This window comes from Pagrus pagrus, assembly GCF_965226575.1.
Source record: "Pagrus pagrus genome assembly, chromosome: 8".
NCBI classification, from domain to species: Eukaryota; Metazoa; Chordata; class Actinopteri; order Spariformes; family Sparidae; genus Pagrus; species Pagrus pagrus.
In genome coordinates this window covers 17,966,919-17,994,307 of record NC_140192.1, presented here as the reverse complement: position 1 = coordinate 17,994,307, position 27,389 = coordinate 17,966,919, and the positions used below count along the sequence as shown (strand labels likewise).

The 27,389-nt window shown below is 41.4% G+C and overlaps 1 protein-coding gene across 1 annotated transcript; it reads left to right on the top strand.

Annotated features, from left to right (window-relative positions):
• The first annotated feature begins 40 nt into the window (after window positions 1-40).
• Window positions 41-26,745, top strand: mmp11a (matrix metallopeptidase 11a). The gene is made up of 8 exons (XM_084359443.1): window positions 41-241; window positions 14,677-14,903; window positions 18,854-18,997; window positions 20,815-20,948; window positions 22,055-22,299; window positions 23,704-23,908; window positions 24,423-24,683; window positions 24,905-26,745. Exons 1-8 carry the CDS (start codon window positions 137-139, stop codon window positions 25,021-25,023), a joined length of 1,440 nt encoding a protein of 479 aa, XP_084215569.1. The 5' UTR covers window positions 41-136; the 3' UTR covers window positions 25,024-26,745.
• Window positions 26,746-27,389: the final 644 nt, after the last annotated feature.

Here is a 27,389-nt window from a genome sequence, read left to right as displayed (position 1 = left end):
CAAAGAAATCAGAGTCTATTTAAAGAGAAGTCGCCCCGGATCCTGCAGCCGTGTGACTCCCGGCACTGCGCCCCGCACTCAGCTGCGCCAGAACCAGCCTGCCTGTGCACCACCACGGCTCGGGACGGCGGTGAGGATGCGGACTTCTCTGCTCGTGTGCTGCTGCGTCTTCGCGCTGCAAGTCCTCCCGAGCACGCTTTGTCTTCCAGTGCGAGGAGCCAGCAGGTACAAAGTGGCACCGGTGAGTGAGAGGACGCCTCATTTGTTTTCTCTTTTACTTGTTGCAAAAGTCGACGCAGAAACAACCCCCCAAATATACTTTATTCTGCAGCAGTTTGGACATTTTCGGATGTTTTGCTGCAGAAGGAGGAGGTTTATTTGAACGTGTTGCACGCATGATGAATGATTCACTCTTTTGCATTTTAAAGGAATCTGCAGTGTTTGACTTTCTTCATTCTTCCTCCTGCTACAAGTGCGCCCCCCGCCTCCTAAACACACACTGACACTACATGTGCACACACACACACACACACTCATGCACAATAGTTTGCTTTTTTAAATTTCTTTCTCACTTTGCTCCAAAATCGAAAATCTACCTTATTGTGTGCGGGATTGCGTTCAGGTGTAAATAAATAAATGTCCTGGGACTCATCAGGACCAATGACACTTGTGTTGTAATTAAGAAAATGGCTATTTTAGGAGCTGACCTGTCACTGTAATCAGCACAGGGGGGCTGCTCTAACTTTAAAATGACTATCATCACTATTTATTTTTTGTCTGCTCAGCAGCTCTGGGAGCAGTGATGACTTTGCAGCTAAATACCTGACGTCTTCTCTTCATGCATGCAGGATGACAGCAGAGTGTTTTGGTTTTGCTTCAGTGGTGCCAGGTTTGATCTCTGAGGGAGAGAGAGAGAGAGAAAAAAAAAATAAAGGTTGCTGAGTTCCCCTGTCTGCAGGCCAGGAAGCAGTAATAACAGGTCTTAAAGGCATTTTGTCAACAACACCATAAAAGCGAGGGGTCCTCCATATGGACCCGTCATGAAGGCGTCAGTGGCACGCTTCACACATGCACAGATGCTGTCACAGTCATGAGTCCTGGTGGCTTTTTTCTAACTGCTTTTCCATGTTGTTTATTGTCATTTTAGTCAGTTTATTGCAAGGCTTTGGTCTGCACACCTGAGCACATGCTGCAACTCACTGTTTCTCTTTCCAGCCTTTCCTGTTATGTAATTTTGCATTCCACTATATTATCATAACAGCCTTAATTTGTATTTCCCTTGTTTACATCCTCTCCTCTTCTGTATCGTATTACTCCTTCCTGATCTTTTTTAAAAAACACTTAGCGTGCATGCTTCACCCACAGGAATGTCTTGTTTACAGGTACACAGAGAAGTAAATAGATTAATTTACAGCACAGATAAGCAGTTACAGGGAAGAAAGGAGTAAATAACAAGGATAGTCTTGAATTTCCAGAGAAGGGTTATTTATTTTGTTTAGTGTCCAGTGAATCACGTTTGGTTTGTTCCTGAAGCATCAGCCAATCAAAGTGTTTTGAAGCAAAGCTGATGGACAGAAGATGGCAAGAGAGCTTTACAGAGAAATAAATACAACAAGGAAAACAATCTTATTATGATAAAATGCCATGGTGAGTGTTCTTAACAGTCCAGTAAATAACTGTTCGAGGACTATAATCAAACATGCTCTTGAAGAAAAGGGTCCGCACATACTGTAAGAGGAAAACAACAAACGTCAGGCACTCATGCGTGGATCAGGAACAAAAATACTTAGATTTTAGATAATTAGATTTAAAAGCCTTTATTCAAAACATGGCTTCTTATAGAACAATGAAACACTGACCGGTCACGACCTTTAAGATCTTTATCAGGATATAAAATGGTGGACAAAGATCAGGCAAACATTTTATAAACTTGGTGAGGGCTGTCACCCAATCTTGATTGGGAGAATGCAGGTGGTGATATCGATGAACCCCATGTGAAGATGAAGTGTTTTAACACTTCTGGTGTCTTTAACCTAATTCAAGTATTTGAGTGCCTGAAGTTTGGCTCACATCATATATTTATTAACAATTGTATTTGTACCATTGACTCCTGTCTTCTTTATGGAGAAGATAGGAGAGGAAGGTTATATAAAAGTGGATGGTGCAACACAGCTAATAGCCTCTGATAGCTTCCTCCATCTTTGATTCTGATTCACAGATTTCCTTTGTGACTCGAGCGAATCAGCTGGTTGCTCTGAAATCAACTGATTGCTACCAGAGCTTTCGCCATTTTACTGCTGGTCTGACCGGACCTTAATTTCCTGGATCGGACTGCGCAATTATCAGCACGGTAATGGGCTGAGCCGACAGGTGTGCGGCGTTGGAAAAACCAAAATGAGTGTCAGGCAGGACAATTACTCATTTTAAACTGAGAAGTGTGAAATAATGAGGCCACACAACGTCCCAACAAAGAGCTTCTCTTTTAGAGTTTAACAGCTGATGCGTTCTGTGACAAAGCCTGATTATTAAAGTAATAGTTTCAATAGATGGAGACGTGGTGAGGAGACGGGAGTAATACTGGTCTCCCCTTAATAATGGGTTGAGAAGTGGCTTTTCCCAGTTTTGAACTCACATGTCAAAAATGAACAATCTTTCCATAACGATCAGTTAACAGGCTTTGAGATGTTGTGCTTCATTAATATCCTCACTATGTCTTGGCATACTTGTAATATTTTTCCAGTTTAATTCACACTAATCTGAAGTCAAGCCACTGTAATGTTATGACATGTCTTTGTCAACAGTGTGATTTGCTGTTGAGCTGAAAACCTGGTTTCAACACATGATAAATGACTCTCTCTTAGCAACACTTAACAGCAGCTAAGTTGCACCTGTGGTGACAACTTTGTTATGTCTGCTGGTCATTTCACTGGAAAGTCTAATCAGTAGTTTTCAATTTGTTCCCCCATCGTTGACAAAGGAGTGAGTGATTACACAGGCCTGGACAGGCCTCAGTGTCTGTGGCATTCAGGGCAGCGGGATTCACAAAGTGCCTGTTTTCTCTCTGAGTGAAGAGGAGGGGCTAACAGATAACTGTTTGAGTATTGCTTTTGTCAATAAAACCTGAGTCCTTGGGTTTTCCTTTCTGGTTTGCCCCATCATGTTGATGTCTTCGGGCAAAGCGATTGGTTGGGGAACCGTGAGAGCAAAGGTGACATCAGAGCCAGCCTGGGTTCCCATCGAATAGATCTAGGTCACAGCTGCGCTGGGCTGTGAGTGGCTGATGAGACACAACAGAGGGGGATGCAGTTAAAAGGCACATGCACCCCTCCTTCATGAAGTTAATCAGATGCTTTTGTTAGTTAGCGAGTGGAGCCCTTCGCCTCATTCTGAAGCCTTCACTAACAAGGTGAGAGGAGGGGGGACAAGAAATATTTACAGTTCAGGTGATTCTGCAGACTGAATGAACCCTGTCAGGACTGGGTGAGTCTGGCAGGATGGTGTTGGTACTTGAATTTATTAAAGTGCACATCACTGAGCTTCTGGATGGCACAGAGCCGCAGTTTGAACCTTGATTAATTTCATATGGTGCGTCTCCATCTCTTGATCCAAACAAAGATTGCAACTGGAAATTGGTCTTTCATCTTTGTCTATTGTAAGTAATGTAAAGGCAGCTTAAGAGTCAAAATCCACCCTCACTGTAAACCAAACAGAATATAAAGAACTGGTTGTTGATAGTAGATGGGATGTCAACTTCCAAAAAATAGCCAGCAAGCTGTCTACCCTGATGGTGTGTTCACACCAAACTTGAAGCAATTTTTTCACGCAGTCGATGCAAAGATGCAAATTCTCTCTTTGTTGACTACTGACTGAATGGGAAATGTGCGAAACATCATGAATGTATCGAGAAGATGGAGGAAAAGGAAGAGAACTGGAGTCTCTGGTGAGTGCTGAACTTAGTCAGAGGCTGAACTGAAGACAAACATGCAGATACACACACCCTCGGCGACTGTCGTTGTTCGCTAGCTTACGCCTAATGTACAGTAAGGTAGTCTGGCTGATTTGGGCAAATAAAAACGATGCAAACGTGCATTGCTTTCTGTGGGAACACAAAGAAAATTGAACAATGTTGAGCGATGAGAGTGCTCCCAAAAACTCTAAACTCACTACACTCTCTGCTGTAGCTATCTTTGGCTGTATTGATGGGCTTCCGTTAGCAAGTAGCTCAGTTAGCAGTGGAGCTATGTGGCCCCGTTAGCTGAAAGGAGTCTCGGATGACTGGGGAGAGTCATGTGGCTCGGCCTGACTGTGCTCCTCCTAGTGAACATGACTGGACACGAGACTGGGACTGAACACAGTCTGCAAGACCGACAGATGCCAGTTTGAAGACAGGAGAGAGTATGGAGGCGATTTACAGCTGTGACGTGGCAGAGGACTGGTGAGCAGTCGGACATCAGCAGTGGGTGAATGAGTGCGTAGAGCTGGAATATTTTCACATCTTACTTTATGAATTGAGGATTTACTTCGACCAAACCATAGGTGTTTGTAAAAAAGAAAAAACATGACTGTTTTGGTGAGTTTTATGTTGTTTATGTTGAGTTTGAATGAAGTGTTACATGGTTATTATTTAATTCAGAAGGCGCATCTTGTATTTTTCTGTTTAGTGAGGAAAATAGGTGTAGAAATAGTTTTTTTTTTTTTTTTACATTTTGTGCGTTTATTCTGTGTATTTGTTGGAGTAAGTAATGAACTTCCTGATTTGTCATTTGTCACAGGCCGGGTCTAGCTGGTTAACATGCTAACTTTGGTAGACATCTCTGCAACACAATACAAAGGACTTTATTTTTTCTTTTTTACACTCTGCTGATCATGTTACTTCATCTTTTGAATGTTTTAAACTAAAATTGTGGCCATTTCTTACAAATTGCCCTTTTAAGTATCAATGATAACCTTTCAAGCACCACATGTTGCTCCAGATGGAACTTTATTTTGGCCCAGCAATCAATGCTGTGGTTTTAAAATAATTCCTTTCCCTAGAAAGAGAAATCTTTTGTTAACTTGGATGACCCCAAATTACTGTGATGTCCTGACTTCAACTCCGACATGGAACTTTTCTTGACTCAAGTCTTATCATTCTTATCTAAATCAGCCATCTCTGTCTGTTCCTACCAAACGGAGGCCGTCTGAAAAAGAGAAGATGCAAAAAATAAAACAAACCTTTAAACCATAGATAAAGAATGCATGATCTACCTGGTAACTATTACTCTCCTGCAGATGTGCTCTCTTTAATAATCAAAATCAACAATGAAATCATTAGTACTGTATGTCGTCCTGTAGCCAGAAGATCTGCAAGTCTGAAGTCTCAGCGGAAGTTTTTTGTGCCAGCAAAGATAAGAGATTTATGCAGTTGCCCAGATGGTTTATATCACCTTCCACTGCCGGGTGTTTTTGATTTTCAGTCGATATATAGGATTAGGAGACTAAGAGGGACGATAACAAGGTATTTGTTGATGAAAAATCGTACATCCCCTCCTCCTCCTATCTATCCTATCTATCTATAAATCCCGTCTCACTGTAAGCAATCCTTTGTCGCCTGTTTTTTCATTGAGAGCACACCCTTCAAATTGAAACCTTATCTGTCTCCTCATGTAAACACTCGCTTATGACTTACTTCCTATCATCCGGATTCAGTGTTATTAGGTTTAGACAGTGTCTTTTGGACAGTTAGCGATCATGTTGATGAAAGAGCTTCTGACTTTACCAGACGCTTCTTGTTTTTGTGCTTGAATAGATTCGTGTTAGAAGCATTGGCAGGCTCGACTGTAGCTACTTTGAATCAATCAATATCCTGCTTTAAATGTAAATCCTTTTTATCGTCAGAATTTCAGGAGGGATTTTTCAATCAGCTTTTGTCATTTCCTTATAAACCCACTGTCCCTCAACCTTTCTTTTCTACTTCTGCAGCAGTTGTACATTTCCTACCACTCTTATTCAAAACACATGTTGTGTGGCTGCAAAGCATTGTGGTTTGTTGACGCTAATGCTAGTGTACAAATTGGTCTCTACGCCTTTTTGTGATGGTTTTCCCACAGAATGATTGTTAGACATGCCTTTTACGAACTGATTATTGTTTTAGATTGTTAAAACATTTCTGAATTAGCGGATATATTTTACCAACATTTGTCAAAGCATGAAACCTTGAATACTGTTCTTAAACAGCAGGCCACTGTAGTTTTCAGCCAACAAAATATGGTATTTAGTGGGGACTACTTTCAGTGGCGGATTGATCCATTTTTTCTGTGGCACAGTGAAAAAAGATGTGTCAGGCTTTGATACACACACAATACTCGTTAGTAGGATACAGTCACTGTTGGTTTAAAGGCCCCAAATACCCAGTCTGCTCTGATTGGTCAGCTCACACATGCCTGAGCCAGCACCGCTCACCCTGTCTCCAGGGGACTCTGTCATGTTTTCAGCCTCCAGTTAGCTTCACTTCTACCATGAATGTAGGCATAAATTATGCAAATATGTGACATGGTGACGTAGTGTGATGTCAAGAAGTCACAGAATTAAAGGCAGGACTACAGACTACAGGCGTTTCAGGAGGACAGAGGAGGTGCCGTGTCCGCAGACTCTGGGACTTTTTAACTTACATGACCTTTCACATGCACAAGAACATATATAAAACCCTGAAGGAGAGGAAAACTAAAAAAGCATACAAGGTCATTTTCAGTACAAGATAACAAGTTGCCTTATTAGCTGTAAATGTAAATTTTACTGTCAGGATTTTTGTGCTTTCACATGAAAAGAGGGAAAGTTGAAAGCGTCACTATATGGAGAAAAAAAAGCAAGTGAAAAGCCAGAAATACCAAACCTTACTGTGTTTAAGTACTACAGTTGAGTTGATGCACCTAATTGCTTTCCACCTTTGCTTTTAAGGTATTAAGTTAAGAATCGCTCTCCTCAAGTGGTTTGGCTGAAAGAGGACTTGAAGTTGGACTCTGATGAAAGGTTTTCAGATAAAGCAGCAGTGAAAACGTCCTGACTGGCTCCCTGCAGCTTCTTGGTCATGTCAAAGTCAAGCACAGTGACCTGGTGGGGGTGATGGTGGTGGGTTTGTTGTTAGACTGGAGACGCTCTTCAGACGCAGCGTGTACAGACATGTTTCTTTGAATACCACTGTCAGATCCCCAGCACCGTAGATCTTGTCATCACTGTAACCAGAAGCTAGATATGTCCATACTTGTAATGGACGTCCCCCTCGCCCTCCACTACCACTTTCATCACAAACTCCCTCACATGTTCGCAGCATGAAGAAGCATCCGTGATGCCCGCGGGCTCTTTGGGAGTTTCATGTCTCATCACCGACTTCTTGCACTCTCAGCAGAAAGTGACAGACTAATAGTCCCGAGGGTATTTTTTTCTCTCTCTCAAACATCGTCACAAAGTCTCCTGACAGGACTCTCTTTGTCTGCTACAAAATTACACGTGAAGACACGGGCATGGCTACAAAACTTCTGTTTCGGCGGCTGAGTCACTGACATGGGATCTCCTGGAGAGCACTCAAGTTGCAAAACAAACCCTTTCCCATTTAAACGCCTGTCAGAACTAGTTAGAAGTTATTGACACCACAATAACTCAGCATTTTGCATCAAACGTTTCCCAAAAATACACGTCCCTTTGAAATGAGAGTAGAGAGCAGAATTATAAACACCGTTCAAAGTTAGTTTCTGTAAAACTAGCTTTAAATTGTTTCACTGGTTTTGCCGAAAAGCTCAAACACAGTCCTGAGTCTATCTATATTCTCTAATGAATGAGAATCTACTGTTTTCTCCATCAAACCTGAGCGATGTCATTTCACAAAGCACTGTGTTGTTGGCCAATAAAATATAAGTGCATTGCAGGTATTACACCTTGTAAAGTGATTCAGCTGTTTGCCTTGTGGTCATTAGCTTGGAGGATAATAGTGGTTAAATCCCAGCTTAAATCATTTTGGGAAATAGACTTACTCACATCCTTGACGAGCAAGATGAGGAGATTGATGACGCTTTGTTGTGTGCCTGCTAAGCTATAGTCAGCAGCTGCAACAAGAAGGTAACAGAAACTACCAGCACCTCCAAAGCTCACTTACTTACAAAATTTATTAATATTGAACGTGTTGCGCATCCAAACTGCACCAAATTCAACACTGCACTTCTTTGGGTCCTCAGCAATAAACCTGCCAAGTATGAAGTAGATCAGTTGAAAGGTTCTGGAGATACAGAAAGAAAAAACAGACAAGACAGACGGAGAGTCCTTGCTTTATAGTTCGATGGTAACAAAAGGCTAGTTATTTCACCCAGTTTCCAGTCTTTATGCTAAGCTAAGTTAGCGTACAGAGGTCCGTCAGAGTGACATCAATCGTCTCATCTGACAAATGTTTTTTCCAAACGTTTCAAAATGTTCCTTAATTCAAGAGATAAACCTGCAGATATTCTAACCACATGACACGTTCCTTCATTACCATGAACCTTATCTGACATACGCCATCCTGCTGCCCCAAATACTCACTCAATCACCAAACACGGATTAATCTTCCACTTAAAATAGTCCCCGACTGCACTATTTGCTCCTGTTTGGGTCACGTTAAACTACATTGTCCAGCTGTTTTAGGTAATTACTGAGCCTTTCTCAGCCTTTATGAGGTGCTTTTTAAAAGAAAATGTCTTCAGGTGCATCTGGGTTGGGAAGACCTTTGGGGGTTCTTAAAGTATATTCAGTGGTGTAAGAATCAGTTTTTGTATTTTTGTCTGCAAGAGCAAAAGAATGAAGGGCAGGTAAATTCGGTTAAAATAGATGAAGTTTTGTGTTTATAGATAAGAGCTGCTCAATAAAGCAAGAAAACATACAGGATACTCTAGATCAGGCTAATGCTCTTGTTTGGGTTTGACCTTGAACTTTGATGTGGAACCTGTTGGGAATCAGGCACATTTAGGGGTTTACTCGACGGTGGGGTCAGACAGGTCAAACAATCCATTTGACACACAGGCAGGGGGGGTTTAAGTCCTTTAACCACACTTTTTAGGTTTTTTTTCATCTCCCTCTTTGAAATGACAGAGGCGGCTCCCCGTGCACCCACCACTTAGAATTAGCCAAAGTTTTACGAACCTGAAAGCCGACACTCCCTCCACTTCACCTCGCTGATTGGGATCAGGCAGCGGGCAGCTTCAGTCTAAACTGTCTCGTTTGGGGACAGAGGTCGGCTCGCGAGCAGGTGATTTACAGTTCAAATCCTAGTCCTCAACAAAGGACGCTGTCCGCACCATGCAGCAAAACAACAGCAGCATCAGTCGGTTGTTCAGATACCTAAAATGACCTGTGTTTGCATTACCCTGACAACGACCAAGGGCAGATTACCAGCCAGGCAAAGCCGGTTACTGCCCAGGAACCCAGACCCAGAGGGGCCACAAAAAACCCTGAGCCACTGCATGTTAATTGGTCACGGTAATCGGATTAATAGCAATTTTTTAGGGAATTTTCATCACTATTGTTGTGTTCATGTCTTGTAGAGGGAGGTTTTATTAATTTAGTCTATACTGTGGTCACATGATGCATCCTCCTAATGAAGTTGTGATTAACCCTTTCATGCATGAATTGTTCAATCCCAAAGTTATATTTTTAACTTTTACTCCTGAACTAATACAAAATCATGGCAATAACTTTTCTTCTGTATGTTATTTTGAAGGGGTTTCTACGTAAAGCAGGGGTTCCCAACCTCCAGGCCATGGACCAGTGCCGGGGCTTGTGTTGTTCAGTACTGGGCTGCGAAAACCCAATAGGATCTAAGGGGGCTGCTGTAATTGCTATTTATGTACTGCACTGTGTTTTGTCATTTATTTTTCTGGAAGTGGCAACCTTTTATTACATATCACAAGGCCAAACATTTTAATTTAACATTAAGTGTAATTATGACATTGAAAACATTGTATTTACATCACATATGGGTCAACGTGTTTTTTACAGACTGTTGAAAAACGGCCCACAGACAGAGAAGATAATGGAGGCAAAATGCAACTGAAACAGCTTATTTAAGTGTATATTGGCTAACACCAAAGCTCCTCAGCTTCCTAATGGCTGGCTGCAGTAGGCCTCCTCATGCCTGTCAGGAGAAGACCAACAAGGGCCATGTCATCCGCATACTTAAACAGCTTGACATCACTGCTATGAACAGTCAATTCATTTGGGTAAATGGAAAACAGCAATGGTGACAGCACACAGTCTTGTGGTAGCCCAGTGTTTTAAAACATCTGCGTAGACCCCATTCATCATAACGCTTTGAGTGCGGTCAGTTCAGTCCGCTAGCAGTCTTCTCTCTTGACTTTCCTGCTGCGTGTCTCCAACTGTCAGCAGTGAAATATCAGAAAACCCTCAGCAGGAATTCATACGTACTTTTGCGTGCAAGAGCACAAATAAACACCACGAGTGGCTAGAAAACATTGTTGTAGTTTTTGAGGCTAAAACTTCATCCACACAGAGGGAAGATGCTTTGGAAGGCACTGAGAAGCAACCTGTTTTATTGTTAAAGGAGCACTACGTAGTTTTGGGGGAGAAATTTTAATCAGAAGAGAAAGATCTTTTTATGCCTAAACAAACTAAATAAACTTTTTCGTTTTCATGATTGAATGAACTGAATAAACATACACAACAAACAGTGTTGTGAGTACAGCTTGTTTGTTCAGTTATGGAAAAGATACATATTAATGAGTTTGTGTTATTTCCTCGATATTATCGTAAACATTGAAATACTACAAAATTGCATAATAGCCCCTTTAAGGTTGGAGGACATTATGACAAATGTTGAATCCCAAATTTTAATTTAACTTCATTATTTTTCCCAAATAAGTCACATTTAAAGCATTCAAAGAATATCAAAATGAAACCTTAAAAACGTACATAAATCCGTAGTGTATGACATAAACTCCTCAGAGGGTCATTAAAAATCCCCAAATTCCAACGAACAATACTGAGGACATGAACTCATTGTCCTCAGTGGCGGCTACGGGCCTGTAAGGCTCGCTCAGCGTCTCCAAGGTTAAACAAATAGCGACTGAATTCCAGCTAGTTTCTTGTAGCTTTTACATTGATATGTTTCAGACCTGCTTTACACTACGATAAGGCTTTTGTGTTTATCAGAGGGTTTTGTTGTCAGTCTGTACCGCAGATAACAGTTAAGAGAGACAAACATCAGATCGGACTCCTCTCAGAAAAAAAAGAGCGAAAGAAGCTGAACAACAAGCGATTTCCAGTTTGGGGGCCACATCTCTTTTAGCTCATTTAACAACACAAACAAGCCATTTAGGGAAAACTGTAGGACGTGGGCTAAAACCTCCCCCCTAACGTGAGTAAGTACTTTGTGCGACAGAGTAAGCAGCTGAAATCCCCTTTAAACAAAGTGAAACACAGGAGGTGGAGAGGTGGAGGGGGGGCTCAGGGAGGTGTGTACTGTTTGCTCTGTGATCCAGACCCATCAGTCACTGTTTCTGCAGTCTGGAGCACATTCCATGAATCCTGCTGGGTTTTGTTCCCCTTAAACTACAACAACGACATGGTTTGAGTCCTGCGGAGCTGAGTGAGGCTCGTTTAAACACAACAAAAACGCGATTGTGACTTCGCTCACACAGACAGTTTTATTCCTATAATTATATATCTTATGGATCTATAGTGAATTATTGTAGGGCTTTTGATGTAGGAATGTAAGCTTGATTTAAAAAATGTAATAATGCTTACTGCTGACTTTATTTCCCCACGGCAGTCTTCTTGTCAGGGCGGAAAACCTCTGTATCATTAAATCTGTCTTGGATTGGATTTTTGCCTTCTATTTCTAATTCTAGTGCATCTTCTGATAACACAGACTTAATGAGTTGTGAACATGAGGAAACAAGAACTTCTATGTAGAGAGTTAGTTTTGACTTGTTATTCTGTATCTTTTCGGAGCCTGATTACCAGTGTAGGATAATCAGTATCACTTTACTTTATTTACATTACAGCTCCACAAATTTCATGGTACGTAGGCAGTAATTACCATGTTTTCTTCAAAATTACCCCCAAGTGACCACAATAATTACCTCAAATTTCATTTGAAATTACCCCAAACATTATATAATAATAATGCTAGCTAGTTTCCAATAGGCAGGTAGTAAATACCTGGTAATTTTATTATATTACAAGGAAACCTCCAACTGATTTCTGTCGCTAAATTGAAGTGAGTTGCTGCAGCTTATCAGAAGAAAACCCGAAACATGATGGGACAGTTTGTTTCATTTTTGCACAATCTGAGCAAAATTAAGTCAAAAAGTGTCATAATCAACCAGATGTGTTAGTCGCCCTCCACAGCATATCAGTCATTTCTGTTTTAGTGAGGCTACCAGTTGGAAATTTGGTCAAACGAACCGTCAGTATTAACTTTTGTAAGTAAAAGGCCCAGCCCAAAATTACTTCAGCCCATCCAAAACTGAAATCCTGGTGCTGTGCCTGCTCTTTGTAGAATAATTTCAAGGTACAAGTGGCACGTAGTCTAGTGGTACGGCAGCGGATACTTCTGTATCTTTTGCCAGATGGCAGCAGAGTGAACAGACTTTGCAGACATCTCACATCACTGATGTCGCTGATGCTCGGTAGATGGGTGCCTGTGATGTTTGGGCTGTAAGGCACCTGGCAACACTGGAGGTAACAAAATACTGCCTAATCAATTTTAATCTGGTGACTTTAAGCTTCAAGGTTTGTCTTTATAGTCCCACTATGTTTCTACATTTGGTATCAAGCAGAGATATGGAGTCTTTTATTCCTCCGAACAGGTGCCTTAAAACGTATGGCAATGGTCCTGGCAGTTCAATGAAGCATGAGCCTTCCTGACGACCTGCCTGTTATAAATGAACAAAAGTTCGGCCTGACTCTTCCCTGAGTGAGTGGTGACTTCACACATTACAGTTGACTACTTGGAGACTCTGCAGCTTTGGAGTTTGTGTAAAAATATAGTAGAACTGCAACAGAGCTGGTCTGCACAAGTTTTAGTACCTACAGATGTAGTCTGGTCCTGCCCTGTCAAATATATCAAATACTGAAGAAGCTGTGATCTTTTAATCTTGTTCATCTGTGCAGTAAAACCAGGATTATCAATTCTTGGCAAAAACCATTTAGCCAGGTGTTGGAAATCAAAAGCAAACATTCTCGGTCTTTCCTGGGACACATTCATGGTGTTGTATTCGGTTGTTTACAAGAAAAGTGACGATAGTAAAAATAGCAGAATTACAAATCAGAGCTGTTCGGCCATCCGAGAAGCCATTCTGATGAAGTATACCGGTCCAATACCATTTCAGGTTACAGGTCAGCAGTGTGGCGAGCAGAAACAGCAGACATTGCAGCTAAAAAGTTGGATAGAGAGTGGGGAAGGGGTATGTGTGTTCAACTTGTAGTTATGACCTTCCTCACGCTGAAATATAGTCGTTTAAATGTTGTTAAAACAACCGTTATGCAATTTTCACTTTTCAGCCGAATGTTTTGTTGTTTAGAAGCTTAGGCGTCGTTTTACCTGCACGTCACCGAATTGAGGATTACGTAAGAGAGAAGCTGGGAAGACTCATAGGATGTGATGATGGAGTTAATTACTTTAATCTCGACGCAATATATCGATAGCGTCTTTTCCCACTGAGCTGCAGCGGAAAAGGAAATGCTCATAATTTTGTTGATAGAAGCAGAGAACACCCAACAGTTCCTTGTAAGTGTAGCCCTGCAGATGTGGTTCGGTTTAGAGGCGGAGGACTGAGTCAGATGAGGACTTGGGTTGGGATGGCTCTCCTCTGTAATTTGCTCTGTGGAAATGAGCAGAGCCATTTCCTCTGGATCTGGCGGGGGTGCATTAAGGATAATGGAACACCCTGGGACCGACTGTCTCTTAAACTGGGGCAAAGTACGTGGCTCAGTGACCTGATTATGTGTGCTGTCATTAAACCTACGACAAGAAAGTTTGACTGGTTATGAAACAGTCTCAATTTGATACTGATGTCTCTAAATGACCTACATAAGCAAACAAGACCAACAGTAAGAAGATGGATGGACTCTTACGTGTTCAGTCTTCCCACAGGCAGCTCAAAACCAGAATGTCTTTGGAGCAAACGTACCCAGTTAGATCAGAACTGAGGACACAGAAAATAAAACATTTTATGACACTAAGTCATAATGCAAGTTAGACGTTATGATTTTCCGGACATGTGCTTTTGGGGATTTCTTTCTAACTGGATCTCTTTTCTCTGAATGTTTGTCTCATCTTACATCTCTATGGTTTGTGTTCTCCCATGTAAAAACTCGCCTGCTGGTTATGAGACAAGTCAATGGTACAAAAATATCTTTTGATTAAACTGTGCAAGCTTATTGTGCCTTTATTGACCAAGCCATCATCAGCTTGTTCAATTACTCATTAAGATAAATGATTTTAATCAGAGAGCATCCTTGTGCATCCTTCTTGTCCCTTCTCCGTTTATTAAAACTTTGCTCTTCCCTTTTCTTTCATTTTCTTCTTCCCTTGCATCTTCATCTGAAGTACAAATGATTTTATTGTTTATTTCAGTACACTGTTGCACCATACCAAAGACAATTAGAGCGCATAGCATAAAATATGTTTAATTATTCCTGCATGTGTTCCAGGTCTCTGAAAAGTTCCCCGACCTGAAGAAGATGGGAAAGGTTCCTCACGCTCAGGATTTAGTAAAGGAGACGAGTTTATCAACCAGCGCCTCAAACACATGGAACCGACCTCGCTGTGGCGTACCGGACTACCCCGCCCAGAAGGGGTTGCATTATCGGAGGCGACACCGCCAGAGACGCTTCGTCCTGTACGGAGGACGTTTGGAAAAGACAGACCTCACGTACAGGTACAGATCTGCAGAGCTACGTACCCACACACACACTGCTGCTCAGTGAATGTATTTAAGGAATCAAGTGAACTTTTTATTTAATTTTACGATTTTTCCCAATTCCTTATTGGATATTGAATAAAAAGAGAAATGTTTTTGTATCTTCATAACATTCCCACCAGCTGGCTTGTTGAACTTGCATTCATGCCTGAAATTCAATTGAAAAGACTTTATTTGTGCAGAAAGGGACAATTTAAGATAAAAAAACTAGTGAAAAAAATCTATTCATGCAAGAATTAAAGCAGCTATAAAGAATCTTTCATGTTTTGTTGATTCTGGCAGCCCCTGTGGACAAAAGCGGTATGAGCACCGTCACCTCCTGTCATTAAAGATCTCTCTGTTAATTATAACTCTATTACAGACGAGATCTACTAGATTTCAGACACATTGAATGATGAGCTGAAGGGAAAAAATGTCAAATGTGAAGGCCTATTATAGTACTTAAGTCTTGAAATTATGTTCGGAAAAACGGGTGCTGGTTTTCTTTCATCTGAGGCCTTGGCACCATCCAGTGTCTGGCAGTCCTCTGCTGGCTGCTGCCTCTCTGTCTGTGTCTCCTGGGGTCCCCTCATTGTAGTCATTCTTTAACGTAACACTATATTAAGACAGAGAGAAAGAAGGGGGAGGCAGAGCTCTTTAAACGGCAGTACCGGCCACAGACTAATAAGATTCAGCTGGATCGGACCAATAAAGCGCTCTCGGTGACACCCGACAAAGTGACATGGTTAACCAGGACCATGGCAACAACCTGCAAAGTTAAACTACACTTCTGCACGATCTAACAGGGCCACCGTCCTTACTTAATGCCTAAAATGTGAGTGTTGAAAGAGTGGAGCCTCGCTAATGAGTCCCTGTGTTTACTTTTTATTTAGAATCAGCAAGGATTTGGAGCTTGTGAAGCATGTTGTGGCACGACACGTGAAGTCATGCCGGGTCAGCTGAGAGCAGAGTCGTTTAAACTGCTTTAACGGTTGTTAACGAAACTGAAAAGAAGCTCTCAGGTGGCTGCAAAACGTTAAAGGACTGAGCTTGTTGTGGAGCCGTCGCAGGAGAGGAGGCTGACTGAAAGATCAACTTAGTTTTCCAGTCATAGTTTAATCGTGTTTAAGACTTCATTCTTCACATTTTAATTATAAGTCAGTAGGTGAGTAAGTCTGGTGGCATTCATATTTTACAGTACCATCATACAATCAATGTATCTATTCACAATAACACACACACCATCCTGCTGCCCCAAATACTCACTAGAGCAATCCGCTACTGAAAGTAGTCCCCAACAAATGCACTCTTTCCTCCAGTGTGTTTGCTAAAAACTACAGTGAGCAGCTGTTTTTTGCAAATTAATGAGGCTTTCTTAAACATATTTGTGAGGTGTTTATAAAGTTCCCATGAAACAGCTAATGGAGGACTATTTGCTTCAGCATAGTTACATGTTTCCTGTAAATACAGGAAGCAGCCAACAGCGCAGAATCTAGGTTACATCCCTCTTTCTATATATTCATGGCAGCGTCATAAAATAACGAGTTTATTGGACGAAAAATTAATGTACGCCCCCGAGTGCAGGATGAGCCATCAACATTTTTTATGAGTTTTCAGGAAGTTACAAACTCTAAAATACCATTAAAACCACCTACAAAACTGCTTTTTTGCCACCATTTGGCCTGATATTGGTGTACAGGTGAGATATGGAGCAACACGTATGTGAAATAATCACAGCTATTACGACTTCATGGGAACTTTAAAGGTTGGCTGAGAGAAACAGCAAGAGTCAAGGGGGAGTCAGAAAGTACCAAGAGACAGAGATAGAAGAATGACTGTATTATCCTTCCATAAAATCCAGGTGTAATTACCTGTTCGCAGCTCAAGAATGTGCCTCTGATGACTCAGTCAGAAAATATTTTATATTTAATCTAATCTAATCCTCTGTTGCTGAGGTTTCTTCCATTTTGCCTGTGAAAGGGGGTTTTGCGGGAGTTTTTCCTCATCTTAAAGGGCAGAGGGGAGCATATGCCGTCCAGATTGTAAAACCCCTTGAGGCAAATTTGTGATTTGTGATATTGGGCTATATACATAAAACTGACTTAACTTGACTCAACGTAATCCACAGATAAGGCCGAGGATTTCAACCTATATGTGAACTTTGCACTGGGGAAAGTCCATTTGTGCTTTCTCAAGGCAACCTGCACAAATATTTGCACCTTTGCAGAAGTTGTTTTGCAATGTGCATGCAAACTTCAAATTGACCATGAAACAGGAATTATTTTTTGTCATTTTTTGAAAGCAGTGTGTCAGTCCTGCTCTTTACACCTGAGTTTAAATGAACACTTTTCAGAAAGTGCCATGGTTTAGTTCTACCTTTGCTCCAACAGTAAATACTTTATGTAAACAGAAGAGACAGTGGTTGAGATGAATGCCAGTGGTATTTTTTATTGCTTGTTTGTCTAAATTAAAACCACATTTCCCATAAACCCTGCTACTTCCTGTCCCCCTTGACCCTCCTCGCACGAAAAAAAGACAAGAGCTGATAACAGCCTACATAAATCTTTGCTGCTAACTGACCTGCTCTGAGGCAGACGGCCCTTCTTCCTGTTTCGTGCCGTAAATTGATGCAGCAGATTTCTCTCGAAGTAAGTAAATACAGCAGAGAGGCCGCTAGAGGCGGACACCCTGCATAGAGATGGTCTTGTTTGCCTACAGCAGCTGCAATTATCTCCAACGCCACTTTATTAATGCTGAAAACTTGCTGCAACTATTTCAGATTTATAAGTCAGTCACCATCATGCCAAAAGCAACACCTGTGTGCACCAGTGGCTATTGCCAACCCACGCCATAGCCAGAAACGTTGCAGAGTACAGTGTGAACATGTCCCGGCAGCTTCATACGTGTGGTTTCAATCTTCTCATCTCATTCACAGAGTGCAAAGGAGCATAGTTCATCTTTCATCACTGTGACAGGCTACATACTGTAGTTGGTGGGAAAAGGAAAACTTTGACATTTCGGAAATATGCGTAACAAATCATCAACTAGCTTAGCTTAGCACACAGACTTGTAACAAAATCTGGCTGCCAGATTAAATCATTTATCTTTTTTCAAGTTAGCCGGGCGTTAAACCAGAAGTTAGCCAGCTCGTTCAGCGCAAGTCTCGTGCGCACACTCTTGGGCGTCTCACAATGAGGAAGATCCAAGTAATTTTATACCCCAGAAGTTGAGCTTTGTTGGCTTCATTAACCGCTGAGCTGCTTTCACAGGGACGAATGAGGCTCTGTCTCCAAAGCCGTACGCAGATTTTATTTGTTAGATCCATGGGACGGACCAGTGCTAGATAGTTAGCATGCTAACTCCAGTCGATATCGCTGCATCGCGTGATGTCAAAGTGGCTATATTTTTCACATTCTGTTTAAAGTGTTTTAGCTCCAGTAAAACTCTCCCATGTTGCACCTTTAATAACAGGGTTGAACCTGGGGCCTCTTTTACATACTGAGATAAACTGTATGTTACCAGAGACCATCTTAACAAATGATTATGTCGACCACTCATGTTGATTTATTCCAAACTGAAATGTAAGGCATTCTTTGCATTTTGCTGCAGCAGTAACTGTCTGATCTGAGGTTTGAACAATGTCATATATAAATGATACTTTTTGGATTGTGCATCCTGCTGGAGAGATAAGGAGGTTTCTCTTCTTTTTTTTCACTCATCATACTGGGTGGTTTTATCAAAAAGGAAAGGGAGGAGACCATGATGCAGTGTTTTGTTAGCGTGCCTGGGGGCGTCAGTAACAGCACACCTCCCTGCTGATGAGACGACTGCAGATATCAGATTAGAGGGAGGCCTGCGAGGCCGGTGGTCCCCTTCTACTATACATCCTGTGTGTATGTGTGTTTCACACCTGCCCCGGTCTCCCACAGGATTGTCCGGTTTCCCTGGCAGATGGGCGAGGAAAAGGTTCGACGTGTCTTTCAGGAAGCGCTGAAAATCTGGAGTGACGTCACCCCGCTCACCTTTACAGAGATCCGCAGTGGGAAGGCCGACATCCGCATCGACTTCACAAGGTGGGAGGACTAAGACGTGTAAAAAAAAAACTTTCAAAACATGATTGTAAAAGGAGAAGGAGCCTCAACACAAGCAGATTTGTTTTGTAGCAACAGAACAGACGTGTAATAATTTTAGATGTTAACTATTCGAGGGATTTCCATTAAATTCAGTTTAGATATTGGCAACACACACTGGCGGAGTATGACATGTCAAAACAAACAGGAGCAAAGTTTTCTATTTCAGCCCACAGGCACAAATACACCAGGATATATATCCTTTACTTAACCTGGTAAAAGCCTCCTTGAGATTAAAATCTCTGCTGGAAGAGTGACCTGACCAAGAGGGCAGCATAAACAACAGCGAACGTGATACATACATACACATGCAGCTGTCGCACATTACAAATGAGTGAACATAATCTCAAGCCAAAGTGCAGTTCAAGATCTTGAACTTGATGATACATTTGAACAGAAAAATCCTTAAAACGATTTCAGGCGAGATTTAAGAACAAATGTATTGACCGCGAGTTTTATTCTCGTGATCTTGGATGCACCATTATGATTATTGGATTATTTTCTGGTGTACCCGATTCATCATTTAGTCCATAAATCATCTTTAAAATGGATTCGTCTGATAAACTGTCCAAAACATAAAGATATTGACTAATTTGTAAGTCGGAGAAAAAGCTGAAACAAGCAAATGTTTGTTATTTGTGTCTGGAAAAGGACTAAAAATGCCAATTAATTTTTTAAATGGTTGAAGATTAATTTTATTTTGAGCAATATATCCATGAATCAGCTCATTGCTTAAGCAGTAAATAGAACATTTGATAAAAACCCTGGATTTTACAGAAATACTTCACATTTTAGATTTCAATTACATGAATCATAAGAATAACGTTGGTCACTTTTTCTTGATTTCCTGCATATTCGTTAAACTCTAAGCTTCATGTTGTGGTCACAGCTCAGAAGCCTCCATCCAACATTTACTCAAACTATCTGTTAAGCAAAATGTTTATGTGAGACACCATTACACATCAGTCAACAGTGGCATGGAGTCAAACGTTTTCAATTTGTTTTTGAGTTTAGACTGGCAGAATCAGACCAGCTCACATTGGACATTGACAAAGATCTTTGTTGCAACAAGCGTCAGAGAGCCACAAAGTTAAACAAGAGATAATCGAGCAAGAAATGACACGCAGATACAAACCAGATTCAAAACTACAGTTGTATGAGGGATCTGTGTCATCTCTGAAATGACTCACTCTCTTTCATGTTGCATGTTTTGTTATTCCTGCAGCGATTCCGTGTTTTTCCCCTTCTGAATCATGTTTTCGATCCAAGCTTTATTGTTCGTCACGTCAGCAGTCTGTGTTTTCCCTGCTGCACGAATGCACCTCGGAAAATTGTTCAATTCACAAAAACAGGAATTGATGCTGTCGACGTTTGCGATTTACACTGACAAACCACACACACGCCCTCACATAAGTATCTCATTATCACACAAAAGATAAGATGGTGGGAAACATGGAAAATGCTGTGTGAGGAAAACACTGCAAATGTATGACAAGACTCAAAAAACAGGAAATCTCAGGAGCTGAATTAGACGGTTAGCTAGAGATAAAGCTGAAGGTGAGGTTCGCCCAGGGCGTCATGCAAGCTACGACCGCCACTGGTACCAACTGATTCACTGACGTAATCAGTTATGTTTTCGACTCTTCTAATATGTCAGTTGGCAGACTAGTGGTTGGTGTAGGATTTGTTGAGTCTATCGTGCTTTAAACCATCAGATTGGTGTTAATGTTGATTCGAGTGTTTGTTTCACGGACCTGCAGGTACTGGCATGGAGACAATCTTCCCTTCGACGGCCCGGGTGGGATCCTCGCTCACGCCTTCTTCCCCAAAACGCACCGACAGGGCGACATTCACTTTGACTACGATGAATCATGGACCCTCGGAAACCACATGGGTGAGTGTTTGGCTGAGAGGGTGAAGACAAAGAGAGGAGGATTTTAGTTAACAGGTGGTTGTGTTTTTTTAGTTTAACCAACATTTCTTTCTTTTTACTGCTTTTAAAAAATAAATAGGATAACAGTTAGACCAGGTCAACAGGGGCAATAGATACGTTCATACATTATTAGGATGTGGCTACTGTATGTTAAAGATCCAGTGTGTAGGATTTAGGGGAATCCTGCAATGAGGAAATTTAGTGTATTATTCATGAATAATGAATAATTCATATAATGATGTTTTTCCTCCAGAAAGTGTTTAGGAGCACATTTTAGCCATTTGGAGTCGGTTGGTACCTGTTTGTATTGACACTTTTTTGGATCACATACTGTAGTTGGACCTAGGGTTTGGTTAGAGGCAGGCTTGCAAAGTGAATGGGATGGATCAGAATTTGTTTTTGCGTTTTTAGCATCCGCTGTAGGGGAGGGTTAGATGAGGGGTGTAGTAAAAGGTAAGCAGTAGGGGATAGGGTTTTCAACTAATGTCTCCTCAGGTTCATTACAGCTGCAGGATCAAATACAATATTCAGGCTCATGAAAACAGTGAAAGTTGTGGCCAGGAAGGATTTTTATTCTAGGAAGCATTATTCATTTTCCTTATTCCACATGCATTAAACATTTTGGCCAATATGTAACAAATTCACCAAAAGACTGTGACAGAATGGTTTCTACAAGTCAAATTGTAGAAGATGTTTGTAATGGGTTTTTAACTTTGTTCAGATTATTACTTAAAAAATATTCTACTAAATCTCTAAACCCTGTGTTGATTTTATTTAGTGCTACCAATATTTCTTGGACGCAAAGAGGATCTCAGTTCACAGCGAGGGTAAAAAAAATAAGGTCAAATCTATCTGATGCATCTGTAACACAAGCTTCTTATCAGTGTGTGACAGGAGAACAGGTATATGAGATACAGCAGTATGAGGCAGCAGTGACACTGTGCTGTAGCAAAATCCCCACTGTCTGCCACTGCAAGCAGGTCAAAACAAACACCTAAAACTATTTCCAGACGACATTTGAACCAGGTGTGGTTGCATCCTCTGAGGCTTCTCTACCGCCCCTGCAGGCACAGACCTTCTCCAGGTTGCTGCCCATGAGTTCGGGCATGTCCTGGGCCTGCAACACTCCCGCGAGCGGGGAGCCATCATGTCCGCATACTACTCCTTCTCCTACCCGCTGACGCTGAGCGAGGATGACAAGCAAGGCATCCAGTACCTGTACGGAGCTCATCCGCAAGTCCTGCCCTCACCGCCACCGCCACCCCCGCCTCCACCTCCATCAGACCCAGAAACCAATGAAATCGTCACTAATGTGAGTGGAGCTGATGCAACATCTAAAGAACCAATCAAAAAAAAAAAAAAAAAAAAAAGCCGCATAAGCTCAAAATAACTCAGAACTTCAAAGAGGGAAAAAGGGCTGTGGTATAAAAATTACAATACCGGGCAAGTGGATAGTTATTTATCCCATTATATGCTCATTTTTAGGTTCAAAGTTTTATTTTGGGTGTCTACTACAAAATGTTTACACGCTTTTAATGCTAAAAAACACAATTACTACTCCATTTTACTGTCTGTCTCTTTAAGGCACCTACTCCTGAAAAGCCCAGTCTACTCTGATTGGTCAGCTGTCACAGGCCTGAGCAGACATTCCCACCTCGTTTCCGCATATGTTCACGGCTGGGGGCGATGACTGTGTAGTTGGGACATCACAACTTTCAAAAGTCCTGACGACTCGTTAGAGGCAAAGTTTCTTAATGCAGGTTTTGCTAATTTCCCCATGGATTGAGGATTTTAATATTTTCACAGTATTTATAGAACTTTACCTGCTATATAATAAAAAAAAACACATGTACATAAACTTTGCTCATTAGCAAATGTTAGCAAGGTAACATTCTCATCTAAGATGGTGAATATGATAAACTTGATAAACACCAGCATGTTAGTGTTAGCATTCAGGTCTAAACACTGCTGTTAGCATGTGAAGCTGTCAACAAATCCCACCGAAATATCAAAAATCTAATTATATTATTTTGTCCCTCAACACTTTTTGACTTCCTGTCTGTGGCTCTCAGCTCCAAGCCCATTGGTTCCTACTGTGGGCATTAAACTTTATAAAAAAAAACACCTCAAAAAGAGGGAAAAAATGCATCTGTTGGGGACTATTTTCATCAGGGGATTGATAAACTTTTAGTGTGGGGCTCATTTATGTGTTTTTAATAGTTTTCGGACAACAATGGAGCTCTGTGGCAAGGAGGCATGTGATATCCACAGGGAATACTTGTTTGTAGGATCATCTCAGTTTTATGCAATTTGTTGACAAGAAGAAAAATATATACCACCAGCCTCATCCTTTAAGGAGCAGTGGTTTCTGTGGTTATGACACACTATAAAATAGTGACGCAACACCACATCATACAAGAGAGTATTTTTGAACCAAAGATGATAAATGAGGATTTAAGACAAAACTCTTTTCTTTTTGTCCCGTAAGAGTCACATTCAAGCACCCGGAAAAGGTTCCACTTATTTTCTCTGGTAAAACTTGTGACTGAGAGTTTTTCACTGGACCTTAAGAAGCACAAAAACCCTCCTTACTTTATTTTGGGATCCTTTTCAGACAATAAAACGGATACTTAACACTTGATCCCACTGCAATAAAATGGCTCTTTCTGGAAACGTTAACATGTGGATGTGAACAAGTGATCTGTGTCATTCCCAGCCCGACGCCTGCCAGACGGACTTTGATGCCGTGTCTATGATCCGGGGGGAGCTGTTCTTCTTTAAGTCGGGCTACGTTTGGCGAATCAGAGACGGGCATCTGCAGAGCGGTTACCCAGCACTGGCGTCCCGTCACTGGAGGGGGATTCCCGACAACATCGATGCCGCCTTTGAAGACAAGTCAGGGAATATTTGGTTCTTTCAAGGTGGGCAGTGAGGTTTTAAGTTGCTGTTATGTGGTTTATGGTCTCTTGTGAGCACAGGATCATAAAGTATCATGTGCTTTTAGGCAAGTTTAAACTGGTGTAAAATGTTAATTAACATAGAGCTGTGAAATTATTGCAATGAAGTCTTTATGTCAACATTTCCACTGCATGTGGATAAGGTAGTATGAGCAATTGTGTGTGTTTCAACCAAATATATTGAGTCAGTTTATGACTACAGTTTGCTCAAAAACCCTTCAGCAGGAAACACAGATGTGTTGTCTCCTGTGAGCTACACTGCAGCTCCAATTGACCATTCAGAAATAAATACGTCGTAAGAGAAAAAGAAATGGGGAAAAAATGAAATGGTAACCATGAGGATAATGGTAATGTCACTGTTGTAAGTCAGTGTATAAAATATCATCAGTTGCACTTATTTAGACAAAGAAAACTGAATGAAAATACGTTCCTGAAAAACAGGAAACGTATTAATTGTTCACCATCTCTCTCTCGGCAGGTGAGAACTACTGGGTGTTTGATGCTGAGAGGCAGATCAGAGGACCGGAGTCCATCAGGAGTTTGGGTTTGTCAGTGTCCGGGATCCAGGCGGCACTGCGCTGGGGCCACGACTCCAACTACAACACCTACTTCTTCAAGTCAGGCAGCTACTGGAGGTTCAGCCCCCGGGAGAACCGAGTTGAGTCCGTCTACCCACGCAGCATGCAGGACTGGAGCGGCATCCCTTTCGATGTGGACGCCACTTTCAGGGACATCTATGGTACGGTCCAAAGAACAACAACAACCCCTATTGGGGTTTCAAAAGTTAGTTACAATGGGATTTTGATCGATGCTTGTTTTGACAGCACAAATATAGATCTGATTATCCCACAGCCTGCTTTATAGGATACATCTGGCCCATTTTTTTCTTCCCAATACATGAATATGAATATCACTAAGTTCCTTACACACAGATTTCTCACTGTGTTTTCTATCTTTCAGGCTATGCTCACTTCATCCGAGGGCGACAGTACTGGAAATTCGATCCAGACGGCATGAACTCTTTGGAGGGCTACCCTCGCTACATCGGCGTGGATTTTTTCGGCTGTAGAAACGTGTGAGTCTTTAACCTGTGGAGAATCAGATTAACAATTTTTTTTTTTTTGACAATGAAGAGGAATTTTTTGGAACAGAGACGTTTGTATGCTCAAGGGGATGAGATGATCTCCTTTAAATCTGGTTATGCTTTACTCCATTTATTGATACTCAGATCAGTTACACCTTCTTCTCAGGAAAAACCAAGGTATGTTTCCTCAGACTTGGCACCTCCTGTGCAGCTATACTCATATTTATTTTGCACATTTGTCACCACACGGCTGAGATCTGGGCCCTGCATTAATGATGTGTGATGCTGGTGTGAACTGCATCGTTCTCACCTCCTGTCTCTGAGTCTGAAATTCAGATTTTTGACCGATTTTGGTTCACAGACGGAGCCAGTACTGACTGTAGTGGATCTTTTCCATTAAAACTGTTCTGTTTTTTCATCATGGATGGACTTGCTGATCCTCAGGTGTTTGAAGAGTGACATCAAACCTATGGCGGCAGAAGGTAGATTTATCAGAGTTAACTTTAAACCCTGAAGTGAAATCAGTCAACATGATCGGTTGGTAAACACAATTTTCAGCTACACTTTGCTCTTTAAGGATGTGCTTCACACTGCCAACCTGACTCACACTGACCAGAAATGAAGTTACGTTGTTTTTAAGTTGCTCTTTTATTACACAGAGTTTTGGAAACATGTCGTTTAACCTGCATAAAGATTGTTTGTTGTACCTTCAACCAGGCATTATGGACTAGTGTGTGTGTGTTTGTGCTCTTTATAAGTTAAATGTCTCCTCCTCAGCCTTCACATCATTTGGGATTTCACGTCCAGAAATTAATCTCTTGGGCACCAGTCACTCCCATGCTGTGTATTGTCACCACTAGTCGAGCAAATTTTAACAGAATTTCCTGAATATCGGAGAGGAAAATGCAAATTTAAGCAAGATCCCATCTGCTGGTGTTGTCCAGTCAGGTGCTATTAAAGGATAAGTTCACCCAAAAATGAAAATTCAGTCATTATCCACTCACAACCATGCCGATGGACTGTCGGGTGAAGTTCTGTAGTCCACAAAACATTTCTGGAGCTTCACAACAGCGTCGCATTATTCTCCTAAACAACAACAGTAGATGGGGACTTGTTTTAAATAAAAAACAACTGCAAAAAAAACCATAAAATGGCTCCATAAAGCTCATCCCGCGTAATAACAGTCTCCTGAAGCCCTGACATCCCAAAAGATGTTATTTTTAGACCCCTTTTAAAGCCAAAATCTTAGTAGCTGCTAAGCTTAAAGCGTTGGCACGCATCCCATCTGAAGCGGGTGCACAAATTCAACCGCACACCGAGGGTGTCTTCGGGCTTCCAGATGTTATGGATTATGCCAGACATTTTATGTTGTTGTTTTTTTTGGTTGTTTTTGGTTGTTTTTTTACATTTTAAAACAAGTCCCCATCTACTTCAGTTGTTCAGGAGAATGCTGCAACACTGTTTGGCCGTGAAGCTCCAGAAATGTTTTGTTGACTAAAAAACTTCACCTGACAATGACTGAACTGTCATTTTGGGGTGAACTGTTCCTTTAACCACGTGGAAAAATTGGTGGAAATATTGCATTTGTGTTTATTTCATGTTTTTATTTGAGCAGATTTGATGTTTTCATTTGCCGCTATTTTTTTTTTGTCTTTTTAGTCCTGAGTGACGTTCATGTCACATTTAGCCTTTATCGATGAACCAACTTTTCCACATCAGCCAAGCATAAAAACTTTTTGCCTGAGAGACTCAATTTAGGGCAAGAAAATCCTCCTTCCATGTAGGAGAATGTCAATCTAGTTTCTTCTAGATATAAGGTTGGTTTGGATAATGTTCGCACTCTGTACAGGAGTTAGTCATTGGAGATTTCACTCTGTCATGATTCACGGCTGTTTAAGAGGAAGTTTTGTGTTTATTTTTTCAAATTACAATATACACGTTTCAGTATGTAGGGATGAGTTGCTTCTCTCTGTTGTTGTGACTTTAGCTGTGACACGTCTTGTTTCCAATTTTTCTCCCCAACAAAACAGAAGAAATCTGCATTTATAGACACTAGCTGTTCATATGGGAACAAAAGATGAGTCCATCACTGTGTGTCATACTTTGATGTTGCGCTTCGAACATGATGGTGTGAAGCCTCACTCATCAGTCTGCAGGCATCTGTGGCAATAAAAACAAAAAAGCTCCAGGGCGCCATCTAGAGCGCAGCACTCCCTCCCTGCAGAAGTGTCCTCATTTTTTGTTATCAAGTCTTTGTTGCTCTACATTAAGACATGGTGCTCTATTCAGGTTGGTCAGTGTGGCACGTTCAGGGACAGCAGCTGCTGCGTGGATCAGTGGCTCTCAGCCTGGTCTGGTAGT

Excerpts from the sequence above, each read along its gene's own strand:
- mmp11a (XM_084359443.1), top strand. The coding sequence starts at position 137 with ATGCGGACTTCTCTGCTCGTGTGCTGCTGCGTCTTCGCGCTGCAAGTC. Across the intron at positions 14,904-18,853 it reads AAGACAGACCTCACGTACAG|GATTGTCCGGTTTCCCTGGC; the intron begins GTACAGATCTGC and ends GGTCTCCCACAG. Across the intron at positions 23,909-24,422 it reads GAATATTTGGTTCTTTCAAG|GTGAGAACTACTGGGTGTTT; the intron begins GTGGGCAGTGAG and ends CTCTCTCGGCAG.